The 26,744-nt window shown below is 45.9% G+C and overlaps 1 protein-coding gene across 1 annotated transcript in view; it reads right to left on the bottom strand.

Annotated features, from left to right (window-relative positions):
* gfral (GDNF family receptor alpha like) overlaps positions 1-26,744 on the bottom strand; it is a 65,912-nt gene that overhangs the window by 12,611 nt on the left and 26,557 nt on the right. Inside the window, exon 11 of the mRNA XM_069888095.1 lies at positions 22,229-22,315. Coding sequence (XP_069744196.1) covers positions 22,229-22,315 — 87 coding nt within the window. The remainder of the gene's footprint in view (positions 1-22,228; positions 22,316-26,744) is intronic.

Raw genomic sequence — 26,744 nt, 5'->3', positions numbered from 1 at the left:
CTTGTCGCCGTTTTTGATGAGCTCCAGCATCTAAAAAAATTTGCACTGCACCCCTGGACAGGGCAAAGGTGCAAACTCACGCAAGCAGCACTCAGATTCAGGAGCGAACCTGGCTAACTGCCAGCTGCACCACTATGCTGTCAATCTGGTCCATCGGCAACTGCATATTTTGTGGAGTATCAACTGACATTGATTTTGGAAGCACATTCGTGCTATCAAGAGGATCTTGTAATTACTTAGAAATGATCTGCCTCTCTTTGTGATGAAATATTACAAGAAGTGGAATTTAAGAAAGCTAATTCATTAACTCTACAGGCTTTTCCACATGATCAAAAGGTGGGTCAAGCTATGTCTACTTTAATCCTATTTGGACCGTAGCATTTAAAGCCAACAGGATATGGAAATAATGCATTCAGTTCAGGTCTTTGGCATTAGCTATTGCTTCAGATGTGGTCTGGAAAATCATATTCAAATACTTCATGTTTCTGATTTCAGTGATCTGAAATTTGGCTTTGCAAAGCTGAACCAATTTAGAAAACATGGTTAGGATTAGAAATTGGCTTTGTATTGTACAATGGCCTGAAGCTGATCATATGCAATGAAGTCTGATGAATAAGAGGTCAGAAGGCCTGTTTGAACAGCAAGCTTCGTTCACGGAGCCTTTTCAAAGTCAGGCGTGTTGCAAACCCCTCTGTAGAAGACATGTGGTAGAAGGAGAAATGACAGGAGTTTGAATGTGAGGAAGAGAGCTTTAAAACTAAAAAAAAAATGTGGACAAAAGGAATTTAAAGTTAATGGTTGTGTGAATAATAAGGTTACCCCCTCAGTCAAGCTCTCCACAATATGCGATTTTAGTACCCTCTGCATCTCTTCATTAAATCCTTTCTTTGTAACTGATTTTAATCAGTGGATGTGGTAACCTGCACATACTATAATTAAATACTCATGGATGAAAGAAGTATTAATTACAGTGAAGTAAACAAAGGACTGTGACATCAAAATGAACCATTATTCTGCTAATTGGTTTCACTGTTTCCTGCTATGGGAAATATTTCTTTGATTACGGTCATTCAATCTCACCGCTTCAAATGTGACATTACAAAGTTTTGGCATACTTTGGATCACTTTTGGAATGGCACACATATGTACTTAATGGGTGCCAAGGACGTGGTAGGCCAAAGTGTTTGTTTCTGTATTGTATGACTCTCTGACACTCTGGGTGACCTGTTGATCTGCTGGTTCATCTTTACAAAACAATTGTTGTCAAACATGACCATTATGATGGAAGGATTCCAACTGCTGGTTCCAGGCTTTTCTGTGAAAATTCCTGGTTCTGTGGGTGGATATCACAAAGCATGCAGCTGTTGTGCATTTAAGAGAATTGGTTTTTCAGCTCCATCATGTCCTTCCAGCGTAAAGAAAGCATAGCCGTTCTCACAGTTCCTTCTTATCCTGGGATCTTGCCTGACTATATCTTGTTCTGCCCAGGAGCAAGATAAGGGTAAGATCATCTCCTGACAAATGTCAGTCTGTTTCCAGCCCATGGGAATCTCTCCAGAGACTCTGGAATCATTATTTCAATGCATCCTCTCATAAGGATTTCAATCCGGCAATTTGAATTTATCACATATCACAAGGGGGCTTGGAGCATGGATTATACCAAAACTGCTTAAAATGGTGGTGAATCGAGACAGATGGACAAAATTACAAGGCTTTGAACTTAGAAAACAATAAACCTCTTTTCACTGAGAGCTGAAAAGTTACGGTATTTACTTCCGAGGATAGTAATTGTTAAATGTAAAAGGTAAACAATAAAATCAAATAGAGAATGAGATGAAGACTTGGAATATGAATGGAATAATATTCTTGTGAAGATTGTGAAGGTTGAAAGGCGTAATATTATTCTCTTTGTGTAAATATTCAATTAACTGCTCTGCCTCTTTCAATATGGGATTCTGTTGCATTGTTTTTTAAATTGTACTACAGTAGAAATGAACATTCTTCACCAATGAGAAGGAGGGTTCACTGGCCCAGGAACATACTAATGGCTGTTGGAAATACTCAGCAGGCCAGGCTACATCTATGAAGAGAGAAGTAGACAAAATATTTTGTCAATTACATTTTTATCCAAATTCCTCAATCTGGATAAAATTTTCCCTGGGGGTGAAGGTTAACTGGGTGTAAATTGAGTGGAACAGACTCGTAGGCAGAAGTGGCCTGTATGTCTAAATTTTCAGAAAAATTTAAATGGCCTCTGGTGTGTGGATGAGTGGGAGAATCTGGGGGACTTGATGAGAATATGGGGAGAATGGAGTGGTATTAGTGCTGTACTAATGCAGTGGGTGGTTGCTAGTCAGTGCAACTTAAGTGACCTCAAGGGCATCTTGCTTACATGCCTCTAGGACTCAATGGTTATTTGTTAGGGTTGGGGGTAGTGCAACACCACTATCGCTCAAGCCACTAGGGTTTGAATCCACTGCTGTTTGTAAAGAGTTTATAAGTTCTCTCCATGACTGTGTGGGGTTCCTCTGGTTATGCCGGTTTCCACCCATATTCCAAAGATGTACGAAGATAGTAGGTTAATTGGTCACATGGGTGTAATTGGATGGTATGGGGTATTTCACCTCATAACCTTCAACTGGGATTTTCAGAATGACCTCGCTGCTCCAGCCACACTCGACCTGTTCTCTGGACTGTTGGTTCACATTTCAGACAAAGCAGTGAGCCCGTCGCTGAACCAACGTGATTTCTGAAACTCGCAAAGAGAAATTCAGATTCACAGTTCTGATTTCAGAGAACAAACATGGCATCACATACAACCCTGAGATTCTTTTTCCTGTGGGCGCAGCAGAATTATCACTAAATGGTAGTGTAATAAAAACTGCACACAATGTACACATGTAAACAAATAAACAAATGTAAACAACTGAGGGTAGTAGGGAGAGAAAAAAACAAACAAACAATAAAGTGCACGAATAAGAGTCCTTAAATGAGTCCCTGATTGAGTTTGTTGTTGAGGAGTCTGATGGTAGAGGGGTAGCAGCTGTTCCTGAACCTGGTGGTGTGAGTCTTGCGGCACCTGTACCTCTTTCCTGATGGCAGCAGTGAGAACAGAGCATGTGCCAAATGGTGTAGATCCTTGATGATTGCTGCTACTCTCCAATGGCAGTGTTCCCTGTAGATGTTCTCAATAGTGGGGAGGGTTTTGCCTGTGAAGTCATTGGTTATGTCCACTACCTTTTGCGGGGCTTTACGCTCAGGGGTATTGGTGTCTCCATACCAGACCGTGATGCAGCTGGTCGGCACATACTCCACCACACATCTGTAGAAATTTGCCAGGGTTTCCAATATCATACCAAATCTCCTCAAACTCCTTAGGAAGTAGAGGTGCTGACGTGCTTTCTTCATGACGCCATTAGTGTGTTTGGTCCAGGAAAGATCCTCCAAAATAGTGACACCCAGGAATTTATATTTGTTCACCCTCTCCACCTCTGATCCCCCAATGATCACTGGATGTACACACCTGGTTTTCCCTTCCTGAAATCAACCACCCTCTCTCCCTTTAAACAGACCAGACTTAAAATACCACTGTGTAACATGTTGACATGGAAATTTTAAATTAAACTGGATGGGCTGTAAATCAAAATAACTTTCAATACTCCAGAAAATTCGCTAGTGTAGAATCACCAAAATCTGGAAGAGGCCGGAATATTGGAGTTTTACTGTGCTAGCTATAAAAACAAAATATCGCAGATGTTGGACAATTAAAATAAAAACAGGAGGCAGTGAAAATGCTTAACTGCTCAGTCATCATCCACAGAGAAAGAAGCAGAGAGAGCACACTTTAGGCTGGTGGCTTCTCATTAGATATGGAGAAGGTTAGAGAAACTGGCCTCTCCAGTGTGTGGTGAGGCAGGAGAATGTCAGAGAGAGGGAGAAGGAGTGGGGATCATTGTGAGGTCATTTAAGATGAGATTTGAGAAGCATCTGTATACCTTAGTGTCCTCTGAAAATTACTGTAAAACAAATTCCCTGTTGTCTGCTGAGTGCCACGCTACACTGGATACCTGCTGAGTACCTCACTGCACTGGATACCCACAGAGTACCTCATTGCACAGGATACCTGCTGAATACTTCACTGCACTGGTTACCCACAGTGTAGCTAAATGCACTGGATTTCCCGCTGACTGCCTCGCCGCACTGGATTCTGCTAGGTTCCACACTGCACTGGATTCCAGCTGAGTGTCTCACTGCATTGGATACCCATGGAGTGCTTTGCTACACTGGATACCTGTGGAGTATATCACTGCACTGGATATCAATGGAGTACCTCACTACACTGGATGCTCACTGACCACCTCACTACTCTCTATAGTTGCTAGTGCCTCACTACACTACATATTTACTGACTAACTCATTACACTGGACACCTGCAGAGTGCCTCAATGCACTGTACACCTGCAGAGTACCTCACTGCATTGGACACCTGCAGAGTACCTCACTACACTGGATACCTGAGGAGTACCTCACTACACTGGACACCTGCAGAGTAGCTCACTGCATTGGACACCTGCAGAGTAGCTCAGTGTATTGGACACCTGCAGAGTACCTCACTGCATTGGACACCTGCAGAGTACCTCACTGCATTGGACACCTGCAGAGTACCTCACTGCATTGGACACCTGCAGAGTACCTCACTGCATTGGACACCTGCAGAGTACCTCACTGCATTGGACACCTGCAGAGTACCTCACTGCACAGGATACCTGCAGAGTACCTCACTGCATTGGACACCTGCAGAGTACCTCACTGCACAGGATACCTGCAGAATACCTCATTGTACTGGACACCTGCAGAGTACTTCGCTGCACTGGACACCTGCAGAGTACTTCACTGCACTGGATACCTACAGAGTACCTCACTGCACTGGATACCTGCGGAGTACCTCAATGCACTGGACACCTGCAGAATACCTCACTGAACTGGACACCTGCAGAGTACCTCAATGCATTGGACACATGCAGAGTACCTCACTGCACTGGATACCTGTGGAGTATCTCACTGCACTGGATACCTGCGGAGTACCTGACTCACTCTGCTGGATCGTTGGTGAGTGCCTCATTACACTGGATACCTTTTTAGTCCCTCACTGCATTGGACACCCTCAGAGTGCCTCGTTATACTGGATGGATGCATCCATATGGCAGAAGGTCTCCTTCTCCAATGGAGACGTGGAAGAGCCAATCAATATTTACTTCCCACATATCTCATAGTTTATTCACTGGCATTTATGAAATGCAAAGCCAAACCTGTTTACTGACTTCAGAGGGAATTGCCAGATACCAGGTGGTTGCCAGGGGTTTAACACTGAGTCTTTTGGAGAAGTTTAGATGGCAGCGTGTGTGAAGAGATGGGGAACTGTGTAAAGGGAGCTGTGAAAATGTTAGTGAATGATTAAGCCATGGAAATCCCATCAGTGCTTTACCCAATTGGATCCCACGGAGCCTGTGTGAGAGTTAATTCTGAGCCACATATTGAGTAGGATTAGTGTTTGAGAGGGTGGTCTGGTCACAGGGAAGAAACAATGTTAATAATGGGTCACTGGTATGGCTGCCTTCTGTCAAAATAATCACCGGTGAAAAGAGCAGAAGAACTTTTCATTTATTTTAATTTTGAGACAGAGCATCATAACAGGACCTTGCAGCCCACGAGCCTGAGCTGCCCAAATACACCCACACATCTTTGGAGTGTGGGAGAAAACCAGTGCACTTGAAGAAAATCCTCTCAGGGTGTGGGGACAACCTACAAGCTCCTTGCAGTCAGTGGCAGAATTAAACCCTGGGCCACCAGTGCTGTAATAGCTTTGCGCTAACCGCCAGCATCTTGCAATCAACCACTCAGTGTAGATGCAGCCACGTAAAAGTGGCCTGTCATCCACACCAAACAAACTCAGGCTTTTCACCCTCTCGCTTTCTCATTTCTGATGCAAGTTCCTGGATCTTCAACTTTCACTGATTTTTCTCACTGCCGCGATCTTCCAGGTTTTTTTTATTTGTTTGTTTTTTGCGCCATCTTTTCAAGTGTCACGGTTTGTGCCAGTCGTTTCAGGTCAAATTTTCCTGATCTAAAGCCCAGAACTTACAAGCAAACTCCATGACCTGCAAGTCACCCCAGGAGTTTCCCCGATGTTCTCGTTACCTGGATCTGGTTACAAAGATCATTTCCTCGCATGGACACTAGAGCAGTATTTTAAAGGATTAGGACAGATTAGTAGCTAAAATCACAACCTGTACTCTTCACCCAGGCAACCAATGAGGGCATTGCAGCAACAACTGTTTGATTCTTTTCTAGAGAAAAATTGGAATGATTTCAAGCAAGGAATCTCCCTTAGGGATTCAGGTTAAGAGTTATAAATTACTCTGGTGGTTTATGTCATTATTTGAACCTCACAATGAGATTACAATCATGTAATCATTCCCATATAGCGTTTATTCTTTGTATCCAGCCAATGTAGGACAGCAAATTGTTCATTATCACTCCAGCATATATGTATTAAATCGATGAGATGAGGCAATAGTTAATGACATTTTGGATTGGTGAAAAAGGCTCTGAAGCTTAATAACAATCAATACACAAATTCATTTATATATTGTCAATGTTATTTTATCACAATCTAATATTTCTTATTCTGAGTTTGGATTTTTTATCAAATAGCTATCCCTGGGATGTGGAGCCAGGAGGATGGTATTGCAGTGAAAGTGGCATCACATGTGAAGTGGAGGGACCCTCCATTTGAGGGTGCGATGGATTACCTCATATCATATGCTTTTCGTATATTGGACTTCGTAATTCAAGATTTTTAGAGTAGGAGCTGGGATGTAATGGTAAAGTTGTATAAGACATGGGTGAGGCCACATGTGGAGTGCTCTGTGCAGTTTTGGTCACCTAATTACAGGAAAGATATCAATATCATTAAAAGAGTGAAGAGGAGATTTACAAGGATGTTGCCCGGACTTCAGGAACTGAATTTCAGGGAAAGGTTAATCAGATTAGGACTTTATTCTCTGAAGCGTAGAAGAATGAGGGGAGGTTTAAAATTAAGAGGGGGATCGAGAGATTATGAGGGCGGATCAACAGGGTAAATGTAGGTAGGCTTTATCCATTGAGGGTATAAACCAGAGGATGTGGATTAAAGGTGAAAGGGGAAAAGTTTAGGGGGATCATGAAGGGGAAGTTCTTCACGCATAGAGTGGTGAGGGTATGGAACGAGCTGCAACTGAGGAAATGAACGCAGGCTCAATTTTAACATTTAAGAAGAATTTGGACAGTGTGTGGATGTAAGAGGTACGGAGGGCTATGGACTGGGTGAAGGTCAGTGGGACTAGGCAAAAAAAAAATGGTTTGGCACGGACTAAAAGGCCTGAAGGGGCCTCTTTCTGTGTTGTAATTTTCTATGGTTCAATGCAGGTTTCAATAGTGCTTCCAAGTTTTGGAGGGGAGCGAAAATAATCCTAATATCCAAGAAAAGGTAACCAGGGAATCAGAGGTGAATTGGCTGAGAAAATCTGCATGTGATAATGAGGCACCTGAGCTTGCTTTTACAAGTTTGTACTCCATCAAGCAATATTGAAGACAAGCAAGAACTTGAATTGTGAAAAGTTGGAGGTAAGAAAAAAAAAGATACTTTTCGTGTGTTTTGTGATACTTTAGCAAGCGTTGAGGGCTTGTTCATGTGCGTAAACCAGGGAGATGGAATAAATGTGTGATTCCTCTCAGTGAGCTACAACCAGATGGGGAATCACAGCAATCACCATTATCTCAGTGACAGGTGTAGGGGCAACATGTGATGTGCAAATATTTGTCCAAGATGCAACTGAACAACTAACCTGGCTGGATACTGAAGGACTGCGTAGACCAATTGATGATCATCCTCACAGATATTGTCAACACCTCAATGCAGCAGTCCATCATTATCGTAGGGTTCAAGACAGCCATCATCATCCTGGTACCCAAGAGGGGGACAATAATGACTACCACCCCAGGGTACTGACCTCTGATACTGAGAATCTGCTGATGGAACACATCAAAGCACACCTCCCAGAGACACTGGACCCATTTCAATTCACCTAGAGAAGAGACCATTCCAGGGACGATGCTATAGCCTTGTCCCTCCACGCCATCCTGACCCACCTGTAGAACAACACTTCATATACCAGTCTGCTGTGCATCGTCTTCAGCTCCGAGTTTAATACGATCATTCCCCAGAGGTTGGTGGAGAAGCCGTCCTCGCTGGGACTCAACACCCCTCTCCGTAACTGAATTCTAGACTTCCTAACAGAAAGACCACAGTGCGTCCGGGTCAGCAGCAGAACTTTGAGCACTGGCACAATTCGGGTCTGTGTACTCATCCCGCTCCTGCTCCTGCTATTGACCCACAATTACTTAATCAGATCCAGCTCCAACAGCATCATCCAGTTTGCAGATGACACAACAGTAGTTTATCTCATCAGAAACAACAATGAGTCGCTCTACCGAAAAGAGGTGGAAAATCTTACAGTACAGTGCGAGAGTAACAACCTGAGTCTCAATGCGGACAAGATGAAGGAGATGATCGTGAACTTCAGGAGGATCAGGAACGACCACTTAACCCTAACCCTAATCCAACAACTCTGTAGTGGAGAGAGGAGAGAGCACCAAGTTCTTTGGAGTTCACTTAGTGACCTATCATGGACACTCAACATCTCTACACTCGTCAGGAAAGCGCAACAGCAACTGCACTTCCAGAAAAAAACTGAAATGGGCAAGGCTACCAGCCACCATGATGTCAACCTTCTATAGGAGCTCTATCGAGAGCATCTATCACAGTGTGGTACGGTTGCTATAGAGAAATGGATCAAAGGTCAATCCACAGGACCATAAGAGTGACAAAGAAGAATCACTGGGGTCTCCCTCCCCCTCCCCCCTCCATCAACATGATCCAACATGATTATTGTCTGAAGAGGGTGCGCAAAATTATTGAGGACCCCTTCCACCCGGCACACAGCATCTTTCAGCTGCTCCTGTCAGCAATGAGATACAGGAGTATCAGAGCCAGCACCACCAGGCTGAGGAACAGGTTCCTCCCACAGGCAGTGAGAAGGCTGAACAACCAAAGGAACTGCTCACACTAACCATCCGAGAAAGCATATTTATTTATTTATAGATATGAATACTTGTCCTGATTATGTATTGTTTGTATGCGTGTTATGTCTGGTTGAGTGTCTGCATGTTTTGCCCCGAGGATTGGAGAGTGCTATTTTGCCAGCTTTCACTTGTGCAACCAGATGATGATATACTTGACTTCTCTTGACAACTGGGATGGAGAGAAAGTTCAACGGGGACAGGAAACAGGCTGAATATGGGTACAGATTGTTTGAAGTAAGTGAATGGGCAGGAGGGTGAGGTATGATATGAGGTAATCCATTTGAGGGTGCGATGGATTACCTCATATCATGAATCCCCATATCAAATGAAAAGCAGATTTTTTTTTTCAAAACTGGACTCGGGCACAAGTTGCAGCTTCAACATGCAAGGTTAACTACCTAATGCATTGGGAACTAGAAGGGAGTCTGGTGGATTGTAGTTCCTTACACTGGAAAGCACACAATATGCCAATCCCAGTGTGTTGAGGAAGAGAGGGCATGGCACTTCACCTTCATGGCCGATGCCAGTCTGGGCCGTCACTGCCTGACAATCTGCTGGGTTGTCGGGTGACAGTCTGACCCCACTGTGCCATCAGATTTCTGAATAATCATTGACCAAAGACACTGCCTTACTGTTATTTTGTATAGTAATCTCGTAAGATGGTTATAACAGGAACGTTTGCCCCTGTGATTCTGCTGCAAAAGCCCGAATTTCACGACTTGTTCATGACGATAAATCCTAATTCTGGTTCTGAGTTGCCCATTGATAGTCTGCACCACCCAACCTGTACCTTCTTCCTTTGCAAATAGTTGATAAGATACAGACTGGCTCTAGTGCGGCAAGGGTTTTCCCCCCCTCTGCTCTGCCTTGTGACCCCTCATGCACAATGGTGAAAGTGGTCTATACTGAAAGCTGGAGAAACACCCGGAAATACTGAAGGAGCACAAGAGGTCAGGGAGCATCTGTAGTAGGCAGTAGCACGGTCCACTGTGTTCCTCCAGCATCCTAGCTGTTGCTCCAGTTCTCCCAACACTTGCTTCTGTAATGAAAGCCAATACTTCCCCAACAATCAGCAAGCTCTGTCATAAAGTCACAAATAACGGAGAAGAGGCTCTTAGTTTTTGAGGCAGCAGTACTTCCTAGTTCCCTGTATATTCAGAGGCCTACATACTGATCTGGAAGAGCATTAACCTATTTAGTTCTCCCTCTCCTCAGTCCATGGTAATGCTCGCAGTCTTTCCCCTCATCACACCAGTCTCTTGCAGTTCCAATCCTGAATTCCTGTCCTCAAGGCACCCAGAGCAACTACTACACTTAATAGAAACAGAAACTCCTGGAAATCTTCAGAGACATTTAAAATTCATAGATATAGGCACGGTAACAGGCCATTTCAGCCCATAAGTCCATCCCGCCTAATTTACACCTAATTAACCCCAGGTACATTTCAAACGGAGGGAAGGAAATGAGCCCGCAGGAAAATCCCACGCAAACACGGGGAGAGTGTACAACTTCCTGACAGACAGAGCGGGATTCCAACCCCAGTCCCGATTACTTCCACTGTTAAGGCATTGTGCTAACTGCTACACCAACCAGGCCATCTGTGAGCTTGTGCTGCAAGGCAATGTGCTTCATGGGGCTGACATGTCAATATTTCCCTCTGCACATACACTGTTTGTCCTGCTAAGACACAGATTTGTGTGGCATTGAAACAGCCACTTTGGCCTGAGTCCATGACAAAGTTCACAACAGTCTGACACTGATTCCATTTTTCCACCACCCCTCTCCCCCAGATTCTACCACTGTACAACAGAGCAATTTATAGCAGTTAATTAACACACCAGTCTGCATGTCCATGGGGTGTGGGAGGAAACTGTGGCAGTCACACCAGTCACAGGGACAAGGTAAACACTCCACAGCCACAACACTCAAGGTCAAGACTGAAGCTGGGATGCAGTCTTTCCCAGCTGTATCACTAGACCACCCTCAGCATAGGGTTTCCAAAAGACCCAGCTTTTAGTTCACATTTCAGCTTCTGCAGTTTATTTTATCAAACATAGTCTCACAATGCCCTGTGTTCATTTTCCCTTGGAGGTTCTCCGAGAAAAAGATTTTCTACCTGCTCAAGCTCCATGCCAATCCCCACTCTGCTCCGTAACCTCCCCAATGGATCTCCGTGCCAATCCCCATTCCGCTCCGTAACCTCCCCACCAGATCTCCGTGCCAATCCCCATTCCGCTCAGTAACCTCCCCACCAGATCTCCGTGCCAATCCCCACTCCACTCCATAACCTCCCCACTGGATCTCGGTGCCAATCCCCACTTGGCTCCGTAACCTCCCCACCGGATCTCTGTGCCAATCCCAACTCTGCTCCATAACCTCCCCATCAGATCTCCGTGCCAATCCCCACTCTGCTCCATAACCTCCCCACCAGATCTCCATCTCAATCCCCATTCCGCTCTGTAACCTCCCCACTGGATCTCGGTGCCAATCCCCACTCCACTCTGTAACCTCCCCACCAGATCTCCATCCCAATCCCCACTCTGCTCTGTAACTTCCCCACTGGATCTCCGTGCCAATCCCGACTCCACTTCGTAACCTCCCCACCAGATCTCCATGCCAATCCCCACTCTGCTCTGTAACTTCCCCACTGCATCTCCGTTCCAATCCCCACCCTGTTCCATAACCTCCCCACTGGATCTCGGTGCCAATCCCCACTCCACTCTGTAACCTCCCCACCAGATCTCCATCTCAATCCCCATTCCACTCTGTAACCTCCCCACTGGATCTCGGTGCCAATCCCCACTCCACTCCGTAACCTCCCCACCAGATCTCCGTGCCAATCCCCACTCTGCTCCGTAACTTCCCCACTGGATCTCTGTGCCATTCCCCACTCCGCTCCGTAACCTCCCCACCAGATCTCCATGCCAATCCACATTCCGCTCTGTAACCTCCCCACTGGATCTCCGTGCCAATCCCCACTCCGCTCCGTAACCTCCCCACCAGATCTCCGTGCCAATCCCCACTCCGCTCCGTAACCTCCCCACCAGATCTCCATGCCAATCCACATTCCGCTCTGTAACCTCCCCACTGGATCTCCGTGCCAATCCCCACTCTGCTCCGTTACCTCCCCACCAGATCTCCGTGCCAATCCCCACTCCTTTCTGTAACCTTCCCACCAGATCTCCATGCCAATCCTCACCCCACTCTATTACATCCTCCCCGTGTTTACGTGGGGTTTCCTCTCACCTTTCAAAACATACCAGGGGTTGTATGTTAATTGGGCGTACATTGGGCGGCACAGACACATTGGCCTAAATGGCCTGTTACTGTGCTGTTTGTCCAAATTAAAATTGAAATTATAACTTTATGTGACCACTATATATAGTGCATGTGTATGCACCATGGTCTGGAGAGACACTGTTTTACCTAGTCCTCCATGAACAGTCAGATGACAATAAGCAAATTTGAGCATGGACTTGGAGTGATGAATGGAATGTTACCACATTTACTGTCTCTGTGAGTTGAAAGGCTCCTGAAGGGCCATGGGTTCTGCAGGCTTCCTGATTCTGTCCAAGGTTTGGACCCCGAGCTCGGGCAGCTGATGCAGAGGCTGTGGGAGGGCTGGAGGAGAATCCACGGACACTCAGTGCCTCTAAAGGGCCTCTCGATCTGTAATGGGTGTGTTGAGCAGCAATAATGGCAACTCTGTGTCTGCCCTATGGCAGACCAAAGTTAATGTGTGTTACATTTTTAATGTATTATCCTGTAACAATAAAAGGAACCTTGAATATTGAACCTGGAAGGGACCCTCTTTTACTTCTCTTATTGTGAGGGTTGCTGGGCAATACTCATGGTGACTCTATTTACCATACGACAGTGTTTGCATTATTGTGTGATGATAAAAGGAAGCTTGAATCAATGGCCACACCCTCTCCCTGCCCCGTCCAATGACTGGCACCCAGGGGAGACGGAGTGGGGATGCCACCTCCCACCTTGCTCTCCTCCAGCAAAGAGGCAGTGGAACCTGTGCAGAGTTTGGAGAGTGCGACTGCAGCAGCAGCGTGCATGAGCTGCAGGCAAATGAAGGGGTGAGCACGGGGGAGATGGTGTGAGCGGCAAATGCAAGACAGTGCAGGGTTGTGGGGAAGGCAGGGCTGCAGCAGACAAGAAAACCAGGACTTTGCTTTCTCGTCATAGATCTGCTGCTGACGCCAGCCACACTTTCTTGCTGGATCCCCCAGGATATATCTGGAAGCTTCCTAGCTCTTGAAAGGAAAAGAGTGTCTCTCCATTTTGAACACTGGCCTTCAATGCAGCATCAAAGATACCTACTCGTTATTCACATTCAAGTTCTGCCATTTGTGAATTTCACGAGGCCATTCCATAAGGCCATAAGACATAGGTGCAGAAATAGGCCATTCAGCCCATCGAGTCATTTTCCCACTCGGCCCCATTGCCCAGCTTTCTCCCCGTAACCTTTGATTTCCTGGCTAAACAAGAGGCTATCAGCCTTAAATACACCCTATGACCTGGCCTCCACAACCAACTGTGGCAACAAATACCACAGATTTACCACGATACTCCTCCGCATCCCTTTTCTAAGCAGATGCCCTTTAATCCTGAAGTTGTCCCCTCTTGTCCTAAACACTCCAATCATAGTGAACAACCTTTCAACATCTACTCTGTCCGTGCTTTTCGACGTTCAAAATATTTCAATGTGATCAACTCCTCATTCTCCTAAATTCCAATGAATACAGGACAATTGCTCCTCATATAATCAGCCTTTCATTCCTGGAATCATCCTTGTGAACCCCCCTTCCCAACAGTATCAGACAGATGTTTTCGCTGTAAGAAGGAAACGGGAACAACAGTACATGCAATTTGGGCATGTGAGAAAGTGGAAAAGTTTTGGGAAGATCTAAACCAATTATTAAATAAAATCACAAAAAGCAACATACCAAAGAATCCAGAGATCTTTCTTCTAAGTAATATAAGAAGTAACGAATTAGGCCCCGATTTGGATGAAGCACAAAAGAGATTTATTATGATAGCCTTAGCTGTAGCAAAAAAATGTATAATGTCAACCTGGAAATCAGAAGATAGCCTGAGAATACAGCAATGGTACATAGAAATGAATAAATGTATTCCATTGGAAAAAATAACATATAATTTAAGAAATAACATCACAGTATTCGAACAAATTTGGGAACCGTATATGGAACACAACAGAGAAGTCCTACCGCGGACCTCCACCGCCTAAAATGACAGAAGGAGAAGAAGACAAAATGAACTGACCCAATATGTAAAAGTAGATGACACAAATTTCTTGTTTATTTTCATTGTGTGATGACATTGTTTAATGGGTTTAATGTATCATATATGTTGAATGTTGAGTGAGGGAGGGGGGGTGAAAGAGGGAGGGAAGGGAGGGGGGAATAGGGGAGAAAATGACACTGTGTATATTCAAGAGGGAAATGTTTGTGTGTATTTTGGTCAGTATGGTTCATAATGTGAAAAATTTAAAAAAAAAACCCCTGAACCCTCTCCAATGTCAGCATAAAATAAGGGTTAAATAAGGAACCCGGAAATGCTCACAATGCTCCAAGTGAGGACTCACCAGTGCCTTATAAAGTGTCAATGTCACATCCCTGCTCTTGTATTCCATTCCTCTTTAAAATGAATGCCAGCATTGCATTGGCCTTCTTCACCACTGTCTCAACCTGCAAGTTTACCTTCAGATTACCCTGCACAAGGATATTCAGATCCCTTTGCATCTGGGAATTTTCAATTTTTTCCCAATTTAAAAAATAGTCTGTCTATTTTTTCTTCCAAAGTACATGTCCATACACTCTCTAACATTTGCCACTTCTCTGCCCTTTCTCCTAATCCGTCCAAGTCCTTCTGCAGCCTTTATGTTTCCTCAGCACTACCTGCTCCTCCATCTATCTTCGTGTTGTCTGCAAACTTGGTCACAAAACCATTCATTCCATGATCCAAACCATAGAAAGCGGCGCCCAAATCCGACCCCTGTGGACCACCACCATCACCAGCAACTGGCATCCAACCTGAATATGATCCCTGTATTCCAACTCTCTGCTTCCTGCCAATCACCCAATGCTCTCCCATGCTAGTATGTTTCCTGTTATACCATGAGCTCTTATCTTGCTAAGCAGCTTCATGAGTGGCATCTTGTCACAGGCCTTCTGAAAATCCAAATACACAATATCCACTTCATTTCCCTTATCCAGCCTGCTGCTCACCTCCTCAAAGAATTCCAATAGATTTGTCAAGCAAAATTTTCCCTTAAGGAAACCATGCTGGCTTTGACCTGCCTTGTCATGTGCCTCCAAGTATTCCGTAACCTCATCCTTTACAATCGACTCCAACATCTGCCCAACCACTGATGTCAGGCAAACCGGCCTATAATAATTTCCTTTCTGCTGTCTCCCTCCTCCACCCCCACCCCACCCACCCCCTTCCCCTCCCCACTTTTTTGAATAGTGGGTGACATTTGCGATTTTCCAGTCCTCCGGGACCGTGCCAGAATCTTTTGATTCTGAAAGATTATGACCTAAGCCTCCACAATCTCTACCGCTACTTCTTTTAGGATCCAAGTGTGTGATCCATCTGGTCTGGGAGACTTATCCACACATTCACCTATCTGAGCACCTTCTCCCTTGAAATTGTAACTGCACTCACTTCTCTTCCCTGATATCCTGTAACATCTGGCACACTGCTAATGTCTTCCACAGTGAAGACTGAGGCAAAATACTCATCTAGTTCTTTTGCCCTCTCCTTGTCTCCCGTTATTATTTCTCCAGTGTCATTTTCTAGTTGTCCTATATCTACTCTCACCTTTCTTTTATTCTTTATATACTTGATAAAGCTTTGGTATCCTTTTTGGTAATATTTTCTCATCCTCTTTCATACTTCATCTTTTCCCTCGAGTTTTTTAGATAACTTCTGTAAGTTCTTTAAAAAAAACTTCCAAATCCACTATCTTTCCACTAATTTTTGCTTCCTTGTATGCCCTTTGTGGTGCGCTGTTGGTCAGAAGCAAACATTCAAAACCGAAAGACTGTACAACAGGCTTTATTCTACGTAAACTTCCACAGAACCAGCTGTGAGATTGTGCTACTGTAAACTCTGAGAGTGACTTCGAAGGGCCGGCTCAGGGTTATATCCTGGAGGATGATTGACACCCGACTGGATGGGGCTTGGTCCATTCAGGTCAGCTGATTGACAGCCGGCCAGGTGTTGGCTTGCCCCAATGCTCTTCTGTAGGTGCAGAGGTTTCCCCCTGCAGTAGGCCAGTGGTGTACCACCACATTCATCCCCTTCTTTAAAATTGACCCTGGGTGGGGGGGGGGGGTGGGAGTTGCAGTAAAAGCCTCAAAACATATACACAGTATTTACAGATTAAGACAGTCCAGCGGCCGTTGGAGTCTCTGCGATCGTTGCAGGGATGGCTCCTGCTCACTGATCGGTGAGGTTGTGGGGGGGCTGTGGGCAGGGGTCGGAGTGGCTGGCATGGTGCAGCGCGGAGAAGTGGCCGGGGGGGCCGGGGGGGCTGGGGTTAAGTTGTGTGTAATGCATCAGATGGACGGGGAGGTGGGTTCATCCCCCACAGGTTGTAGTAAGTCCTTGGTGCCCAAAGAGGTCCTGAGTGCCCCATAGCTGTCTGGGGTCAGGGGTGTGTGTCAGGCCGGTGGGGTCCTGGGCTGGAGGATGCTGTGCTATGGTGGGTGCTCCTGCCAGTGCCAGATCCCTGATTGAGATGGAGTCCTTCCTGCTGCTGCCAAACCTAACGTAGCCATAATTGTGGTTTGCGTGTAGGAGGAACACCTGCTCAACCAGGGGTTTGGCCTTGTGTGCCCACACGTGTCTATGCAGGAGCACCGGTCCCGGGGACACGAGCCATGCCAGGAGAGACGTTCCCATCGCTGATCTCCTAGGGAACGGAAACAGGTGTTTGTGAGGGGTCTCGTTGGTAGCCATGAACAGGAGTGACCTCATGGCATGGAGCACCTCAGGAAGTGCATCCTGCTAGTATTCTACAGACCACCCCTTTGACATAAGGGCCAAAAGAACTGCCTTCCAGATCACCCCATGCCCATTACCTCTCGGGTTGTAACTAGTCGTGCGACTAATCACGATGCCCCTTGATGCCAGGTACTGGGGTAGTTCCTCACTCATGAAGCTAGACCCCCTGGTTGCTGTGGATAAATGTGGGGTAGCCAAATATGGTGAAGGTCTGTGTCAGTGCCCTGAATACGGTGGTGGTGGAGGTGTCTGGGCAAGGGATAGCAAAAGGGAATCAGGAGTACTTGTCTATAACCGTGAGGAAATAGACATTGTGATTTGTGGAAGACAGGTGACCCTGCCGAGGTGCTCGAAGGGCCGAGTGGCCTTCACGACATAAGCTTGGGGTGGGCGGAAAAAGCAGGGTTTGCATTCCGTGCAGGCCTGGCATGCCTCGGTCATGGTCCTGACATCTCTAACGGTGTACGGGAGGTTCCAGGACGATGAAATGGTATAAGCGGGTGACGCCCGGGTGACAGAGGGACTCATGCAGGGCCTGCAGCTGGTCATCGTGGAGCAACGTGCAGGTCTGGGAAAGGGTGTTGGTGGAGTCGTTAAACTTCCCGGGGCGATACTGGATGTTGTAGCTGCATGTTGCCAGCTCAACTCTCCAGCGCAAGATCTTGTCCTTTTTAATCTTGCCACTGTGTGTGGTGTTGAACATAAATGCCACTGCCCACTGGTCAGTGAGGAGGGTTAAACTCCTGCCAGCCAGATAGTGGCGCCAGTGACGGATCGTTTCCACGGTCGCGTGGGCCTCAATGGCCTCAGCGGTTTTCAATGGCAGAGTGCCCTAGCTCAGAACCGTGGAAGGTCCTGGAGAAGAAGGCGACTGGAGACTCCCTTGGTTGAGAGTAGCAGTGAGGGCCACCTCAGAGGCATTGCTCTCCACCTTGAAGGGGGAGTCCTCATCCACGGCATGCATTGTGGCGTCTAAGATGTCCTGCTTGATGCGCATGAATGCCGCCTGTGCCTAAGGTGGGAGCAGGAATGGGCCTGGGCCAGTGGGCGGACCTTGTCCAAGGAGCATGGAACCCACTGGGAGTAATAAGAGAATAAGCCAATGCACCTGCGGAGGGCTTTGAGCATGGGGGAAGGGGCACGTCCATTAATGGGCACATCTGTTCTGGATCTGGGCCGATGACACCATGTGCCATGATGTACCCCAGGATGGCAAGGCAGGTGGTGGTGAACATACACTTCTATTTGTTGTAAGTGAGGTTCAGCTCCTCAGCCGTCCAGAGAAATTTCTCCAGGTTGGCATCATGGTCTTGCTGGTCGTGGCCGCAGATGGTGACATTATCCAGGTATGGGAAAGTCGCCTTTAGCTTGTGCCAGTCTACCATTCGATCCATCTCCCACTGGAAGATGGAGACTCCCACTGGGAGATGGAGACTCCGTTTGTGACCCCAAACGGAACTCAGTGGAACTGGTACAGGTGCCCGTCCGCCTCGAAGGCAGTATAGGGCTTGTCCTGCAGGTAGATGGGGAATTGGTGATAGGCTGACTTCAGGTCAATTGTGGATAAGACCGGGTAACGGGTTATCTCATTGACCATGTCGGCTATCCTTGGTAGGGGGTAGGTGTCCAGCTGGGTGTATCGGTTGATGATCTGGCTTTATTCCATGACCATCCTTGGCTTACTTCCCCCTTTGATCACTAGGACGGGCTCTCCAAGGGCTGTTGCTGGGCTCTATGACACCTTTTGCCAGAAGCCACCGCACCTCCGACCTGATGAATTGTCCATGGCACAATAGCGCCTACTTCTGGCAGCTATCGGCTTGCAGTCTGGCGTGAGGTATGAGAAGAACACAGGAGGGGTGATGCGCAGCGTGGAGAAGCCACAGGTTGGCTGGGGCTGGTTGGATGGCACGCTGTGAAGTGTGAGTGGAGGTAGGAGCCCCCTTAAGGCGAGGGTGATGCTCTGCAGGTGGCATTGTAAATCTAAGCCCAGGAGGACTGGGGCGCAGAGTTTGAGCATGACCAGGAGCCTGAACCCACCCCACCACAGTCAGATCCGCCGAGAAGCGCCCAAGGGTATTTATAGTTTGGTCCTTGGCAGCGAAAGCGATAGAGAAAGTGGTGGGGTGGATTTATAGCTTTAGTGAGTGGGCCATGCTGGGGTGAATGAAACTCTCGGTGCTGCCACTATCAATTAGGCACTTTGTTACTTGTTCATTGATTTTAACATCCATCATGGAACACCCGAGGTCGTGGGGAATGTCCCTGGTCAGTGTAGTGGCTGCTTGAACCATCTCTTGGTCTGTCATAGTTCCCTGATAATGGAGGTGAGTTGTGGTCATCAGAGTCTACTGCAGACATTGTGAGAGGTGAGCGTCGAACGGTGGTACTCTCCATAGTCGTAGGGTGCAGTGTGCAGCGGTTAGCAGCATCCAGAGGCGTGGGGTGCGTCAGTAGGGTGGCCTGGTCCTTGCCTGTGTTGACCATTCATCAATGCTGGAGACCTGGGTGGGCCTTGGTGTCGGCAGCGTCCTGGCTGGCCTTCTTCCCCAGCTGCGCTCGGTGTACTGAGTGAAGTGATATCACGCCGCTGGCAGTTGAGGAGGGCAACATCATCACGGACAGCAGTCGTGACATCATTCCGTAGACCAGAAGTTATGTCATTGTAGTCTTTAGCGGGCAGCGCTGGCAAGAGCGAGGGCTGGTCTAGGCGCATGACATGCACGCGGCGATCGTTGCCAGCGAGGCCAGAAGTTGGGTCGCCGGGGCTAGGGAAGGTGGAAGTGGCTGCGGGGGCAATGGCATCGCCCTGCAATCGCACATGGTGGGGGCTGTGATGGAGGGGGGATGATTGTAGAGGGCTGCTGAGCTGCCACCAGCCTTTGAGTGGCATACCTTGCCGAAGTGGACTTTCTTGCCGCATCTCGAGCAATACTCGTTTTTGGCTGGGCAGTTTTGGGCACCCGCACCAGCAAATTTTTCTTCCCCAGCTTGATTCAGGGTCACAGCAGCCGAATATGCTGACCACACAGAGGCCTGAGGAAGCCTGGAGTCGAAGGCTTTGGTGTGCAGGGCTGCTGCCTCCAGGTTCGGACTGCCTCCACTGTTTTGGCCAGTGAGTAGATATTTTCTTCCAGCAGCTTCTGCCTGACGGCCCTCATGTGTAGCCAGGTAGGCATCTCTGATCAGCCTCTCGACCTCCCTTTCATTTACCCTGGGTCCAGCCAGACAAGGTGGGCCAACTCACGCAGGGCTCCCAGGTAAGACTTGGCCATCTCCCTGGGTAGATGGGCTCGGATACTCATGAGGTACTTTGTAAAGTCCACATTTGTGGGAGGTTTATACATGCTCTTGAGGGTGTTCATCGCTTCTGAGTACCTGGTGCAGTCTTTGAGAGCCTGGAGGCTCAGGGACCCAGCTTTGATCGGAGTAAGACAAGTCTCTTTTGATCGGAATCCAGGATGTCATTGGCGTGAGCCTCAATGATTGCTTCGACCGTGTGCTTCCAGATCTCGAAGCGTGTTTATGCTTCCGGGTGGCGTGGATCGATTTTGAGGTGTTCAGGAGCTTGCCAATAGCAGTTTGTAAAATTTACGTCAAATAAATTGTGGTGTTGCTGTCAGTCAGAAGCAAACACACAAAACAAAAAGACTGTACAACAGGCTTTATTCGACGTAAACTTCCACAGAACCAGCTGTGAGATTGTGCTACTGTAAACTCTGAGAGTGACTTCGAAGGGCCGGCTCAGGGTTATATCCCGGAGGATGATTGACACCCGACTGGATGGGGCTTGGTCCATTCAGGTCGGCTGATTGACAGCCGGCCAGGTGTTATCTTGTCCCCATGCTCTTCTGCGGGTACAGAGGTTGCCCCCTGCAGTAGGCCAGTGGTGTACCACCACACTCTCTTTTGCTTTAACGTCGGCCTTGACTTCCCTTGTCAGCCACAGCGGTGACCTTTTTTCATTTGAATATTTTCTCTTTTTGGCTATGTATTTATCCTGCACTTTCCCCATTTCTTGCAGAAACTCCATCTATTGCTCCGTCTTCCCTGCTAATGCCCCCCTTCCAATCAACTTTGGCCAATTCCTCTCTCATGCCACTGCAAATCTCATTACTCCACTGAAATAGCAAGACATCTGATTTTAATTCCTCCTTGTTCCATCTCAAATTGCAATCACTGCCCCCTAATGATTCCCTTACTCTAAGCTCTCCAATCACCTTGGGTGCATTATACAACACCCAATGCAGTACAGCTGATCCCCTTGTGGGCTCATCAATAACCTTTCCTAAAATCCCATCTCATGGTTCTTCCTAAAAATTATCTTTCTTGAGATCCAGTCTCAACCTGGTTTTCGCAATCTACTTCCATGTAGATTCTACAGCCCATTGAGGTTATTCTGGCCCTCAGAGCAATCCCATATCCCTGTAATCTTTTATTTCTCACACGCCAATCAACTCCCAGTTCTCCTGCTGTTTCCCTGAACTAACTGCAAAGTGCAGGGGCCAATGAACCCACCACCTATCTTCAAGGATATGGTGGTGGTGGGGGGGGGGGGGGGGGAAATCAGCACACACATGCAAACTCCACACAGACAGTGCCAGAAGCCAGGAGTTGACTCAGGTCACTGGAGTAGTGAAGCGGTGGCTCTAACCTCTGCACTGCCATGCAGCTGGTTCCAAGTTCTCTACATTCTCTATACAACCTTGCCCCGGTAGCACGTTGGCCCTTTTAATCGGCAATTCACAAATAATAAGAATATTGCAAAGTACCTGAAGTTATATCAAGCAGGGCTGGTTTTGGTCATCTTCCTCCTCCATCTCTCTTACCCTAATATTCCATTATTGAGTGCAAACTGATTTCAACGCCATTTCTTGCTATTTAGATCCCCATGCTGGGAGCCGCCGTTAAAATCCTGAGGGTTCCGCACAGCTTGGTTTAATCATGAAAGAGTATGTTTTATGCACATTTGATGGGAGAATTACTGGTTGAATCCACATACCACTTAGTCGCATCCTGGTCCTTGTTGCACTGAACTCTTCTTCCATATGACTTGTGTCTGCTTCAACAGCTGCTCTTGAAACCTGAGCTGTAATTAAAAGATTAAAGGCAAGAGTTGTAGGGCAAATGTTAACAATCAAATAAGCATTTACTTCTATTTTTATTGAGAGAAATTGGTTATTATAGCTCCATGTACAAATGATTTATTCAGACCAGAATAATAAAATCCGTAATTATCCTTTAGTCATCAAAGATCCAATATTGCCCAAAGGTTTTTAATGATACAATTACGTTGATGATACATTGGCCTTTTGAAGAAAGAGAACACACTTAAAACAATTGTTCATCCAACCTTTGACCTGGGAGAATTTTCATCGAGATCACAGCATGAGATGAATAAGTTTGTTGGTTTCCAGCTCGCACAGTGTGCTGTTAGAAATAGTGTGCATTATTTTTTTAAATCAACATCAGAAGCACTTTCATTGCTATCAAATCCACATTGTACATCTAAAAGAAAATTTAAAAGACTTTTTATAACTCGTGTTTGCCGTGATATCCCTTTCATCTGCTGATTCTTTTCATATCTGTACTTTGGCCAGTTCACAGTTGATCGGTGAAGTTTGGTTGGCGTAGCCATGAACGTGACTCTGTTACAGCGCTAGCACTCGGGACCAGGATTCGAATCCCATGCAGTCTGTAAGGGGTCCTCCTCATGTCTATGTGGGTCTTCCCCGGGGGCTCCTGTTTCCTCCCACCGTTCGAACCATACTGGGTTAATTGGGTGTAATTGGGCAGCATGGACTTGAAGTCCGAAATGGCTTGTTACCGTGCTGTAAGTCTAAATTTATATAAAAAAAAACAATGACTTGACCACATGTTGCATTTAACACAACTGATGAAGTTTCATTTTTTATTTAAATCTGTTTTTGGCATCGATTGGAGATTAATACTTGTGAGGACACAAGGAGCCATATTGTGGCCTTCAAACTGGAAATGGAACAGTGGTGCAGCTGTGTCTTTGACCACCAGGGATCCAGGTTCAATGCTGACCTGGAGGACACTGTCTGTGTAGAACTTGCACTTTCTCCCTGAGACCATGTGGGTTTTCCTCAGATGCTCTGCTTTCCTCCAAAACTTCAAAGATGCACTCTGGCTACATTTCAGTTTCAATCTCCTGATCTTTGGTCACCTGGTGAGGAGGGGATGGGGTGCTTGGAGGATATCCTGGTCAGGTCGCTCCTGTGTCTGACCAAATAGCCATTCGTGGGTCCAAGCAGTGGGCAGTTGGATTTATGGCCCAGCCTGACTTCCTACCTATCTCCCAGGATTATGTCTGGGCCCATGTGTCCCTGGAGAAAGAGCATACGGCATTCATGGGTTCGATGGGGATTTCCAAGAGGCTCGAGTGAGTTCTGGATGTTGATGATCATATTATAATTTAAACTTTTGTCACTAAAATGCTGTAATATTGTATCAATGTGATTTCTTTTAATTACTGAATAAACCATAAAAAGGATAAAAGGAAAAAAATAGTTTCAAATTGCCCCAAGAGAGTGGGTGTAGAATTATGGGAGAATAAAGAGTGAGACTGATGAACTGCTCATAAAAATCCTCCAAGACTCCACTATTTATTTATTTTTATATATGTATGTACATACTATGAATGTATTGATTGTCTGCCTGTTTTTGCACCGAAGACCGGAGAACGCTGTTTCATCAGGTTGTCCATGTATAATCAGATGATAATAAACTTGAACTTCAGGGAAGACTGATGCAGGCGCATGGCTGGTGGTCAGAGGGGGTTGGTGGGTTTCAAATTTAAACATGCAGCATGGTAACAGGCCACAAGTCCGTGCCATCCAATTTCCACCCAATTAACCTTCGAACGGTGGGAGGAAACTGGAGTCCCAGGGGAAAACCCATGCAGACATGAGAACGTGCAAACTCATTATGAACAGCATGGGATTCGAACCCAAGTCCCGATCGCTGGCTAACCGCTACCCCAACTGCGCCACCTGGTTGAAGGGTTATATTAATTCTTTGGAACCTAGACAATGTGTTCATCTCTCATCACTGAATGCCCTGGAGAAGGTAGTAGAGAGCTCACTTCTTGAACTATTACATTCCTTCAGGTGAAGTATTGTTCCAGGGTTTTATCCCACCAATGAAGGGATAGTGACACATTTCTGAGTCAGGATGGAGTTTGACATGGACAATAGACAATAGACAATAGACAATAGGAGCTGGAGTAGGCCCTTTGGCCCATCGAGCCAGCACCGCCATTTTACAGATCATGGCCGATCACTACCATCAGTACCCCTTTCCAGCCTTATCCCCATAACCCTTAAAAGGTCCCTTTTGCCCTTCCCTTCATAGTGAAAGGGTTGCAGGTTTGGGAGGCATCATTGAATAGTTTATGGCCTTTAGAAAGGCAGCAGGAACTCTTTTAATCCATTGTTATCTCTCTGACCAACTCACTTGATACTACAACCAGAACGGAACTTGAAAACATTAGTTATCTGCCTCAGAAATAACTCATTCCTGACATCAATGTATCCAGAATTGTTTGTGATGAGTATAGTTTATGATCAATCTCTGCATTTCTCCAACCCCATCAATGCTAATGATTGACAGATTCCCTGCCTCTAATGTAGAGCAGGCTATGGAAATAGTTGAATGGAGAAAATATTAATGAGTGCAGGGATTCGAGTAAGGTGAAACTGGCTCTGGGATGAATGGACAAACATAACCATATAACAATTACAGTGCGGAAACAGGCCATTTCCGCTCAAGCGAACTCCTCTAGTCCCAACCACCCACTCCCCGTCCATAACCCTCCAATCCCCTCACATCCACATACTCATCCAACCTTCTCTTAAATGATAAAATTGACCCTGCTGCAACCACCTCTTCCGGAAGGTCATTCCACTCAGCCACCACTCTCTGAGTGAAGACGCACCCCCTCATGTTATTTCTAAACTTTTGCCCCCTAACCCTTAACTTATGCCCCCTCATTCCAATCTCACCTACCCATTTTACTGACCTTTCATCTCCTGCTTTAGACACAGAAGAAACAATGACAAGATCAGCCATGAAACTGAGCAATTTTTTTTCCTTAGTTTACTGAGGTAAAAGAAGATTTTGTTTGTAAGATTCACAGAGATTATTATTTTCTGACTCAGAGTATCTCCATTTTGTATAATGACATTTTTCAATTGATTGAATTCAAGTAATTTTTTAATGCACTTGATTTAAAATGAAATGATTATTCGAAGAAACTAAAATGTCAAATGCATGAAATGAAAGTGCTTACATGAGCTTAATTTCACAAGCACTCAATGGCTAAGTAGAAATGGATTTATGGAAATATTGAATTTCATTCCATCCAGAAGAAAGCCATGTAATCATATAACTGCAAATGATTTGGGAAAACAATGTCTATATCAAAAAAATCCCTGAGTGATATTGATCAAAGAAACATCAATGATAGCTTTTACTTTCGTATTATTATGTGAATGTACATTATCATAAATAAATGTTAGAAGGATCAGAATCATTGAATCGTACGAAGTAGAAGAAAGCCATTTGGCCCTTTGTTCCTGGGTCAACTCTTTGACTGAATGGTGTTGTTCCACTGTTCAATTATCAAATGGTCCTGCAAGCCTTTCCTGTCAAGTAAATATCCATTTGCTGTTGAGTACTGGGGTTCAAACCACAGTCTCTACACTTTTACACACCAGAACAACTCCGGCCATGATTAAAGAAAAACTGTACCTTCCTTCTGGGTCCCCTCCTTTTTTAATATATAAAACAAATGGATCTCGATCATCCTCAAGTCCTTAAGTCACCTCAAGGAACAGGCTGGCTTTGCAGCTCAGGTTGTCCACATCATTCTTGGTGTGGAAACGAAAATCTCCATTGCATTTCCTCTGTCCTTCTACCATGTGCCCATGATCTCAAGGATATTTCCGCCCTGCTATTTTGTTACCGTTGATCACTGCTGACCAATATCTGAAATCGTTTTCTTCTTCTCGATTTTCTTGAGGGAGCTTCTCATGCATCTCACCCTGACCAACAGCTTCTTGTTCTAATTCTCTTGTGTGTCCCTTAGCGGCACTGTCACTGTGCAGTTTACTCACAAAGGTGTCACAACGTTTTTGTATGTGGCTCTGAATCATTGTTCAGGTTTCAACAAGAGGCAATGAAAAGTTGTATATTTCTACCCAAGAGGGATGATTCACTGACTTGACCAAATGTAATAATAAAAGTAAATTATGTATATTAATCACCCAATAGTACAATTTAAAATCAGGGAGTGGTAATCTGCCATTTAATTGGTCTTTTGAAGTTGGGATTTATTTATACATGGATTTTTTCCCCCTACCATACATAAGTATAAATAGCTGAATCCAGGGAGCCGAAAAAGGATTTGGGGATTTAAAAAAAAACTGGTAATGCTTGACAAAGATACCAAAATTTAGGTAAAATATCCATTTTAATCGAATTGATATGTCCCA

Source organism: Narcine bancroftii, chromosome 6 (assembly GCF_036971445.1).
Source record: "Narcine bancroftii isolate sNarBan1 chromosome 6, sNarBan1.hap1, whole genome shotgun sequence".
Lineage (NCBI taxonomy): Eukaryota > Metazoa > Chordata > Chondrichthyes > Torpediniformes > Narcinidae > Narcine > Narcine bancroftii.
Note: the sequence above shows the minus strand (reverse complement) of the source record. Positions and strands in the feature narration are given on the sequence as shown.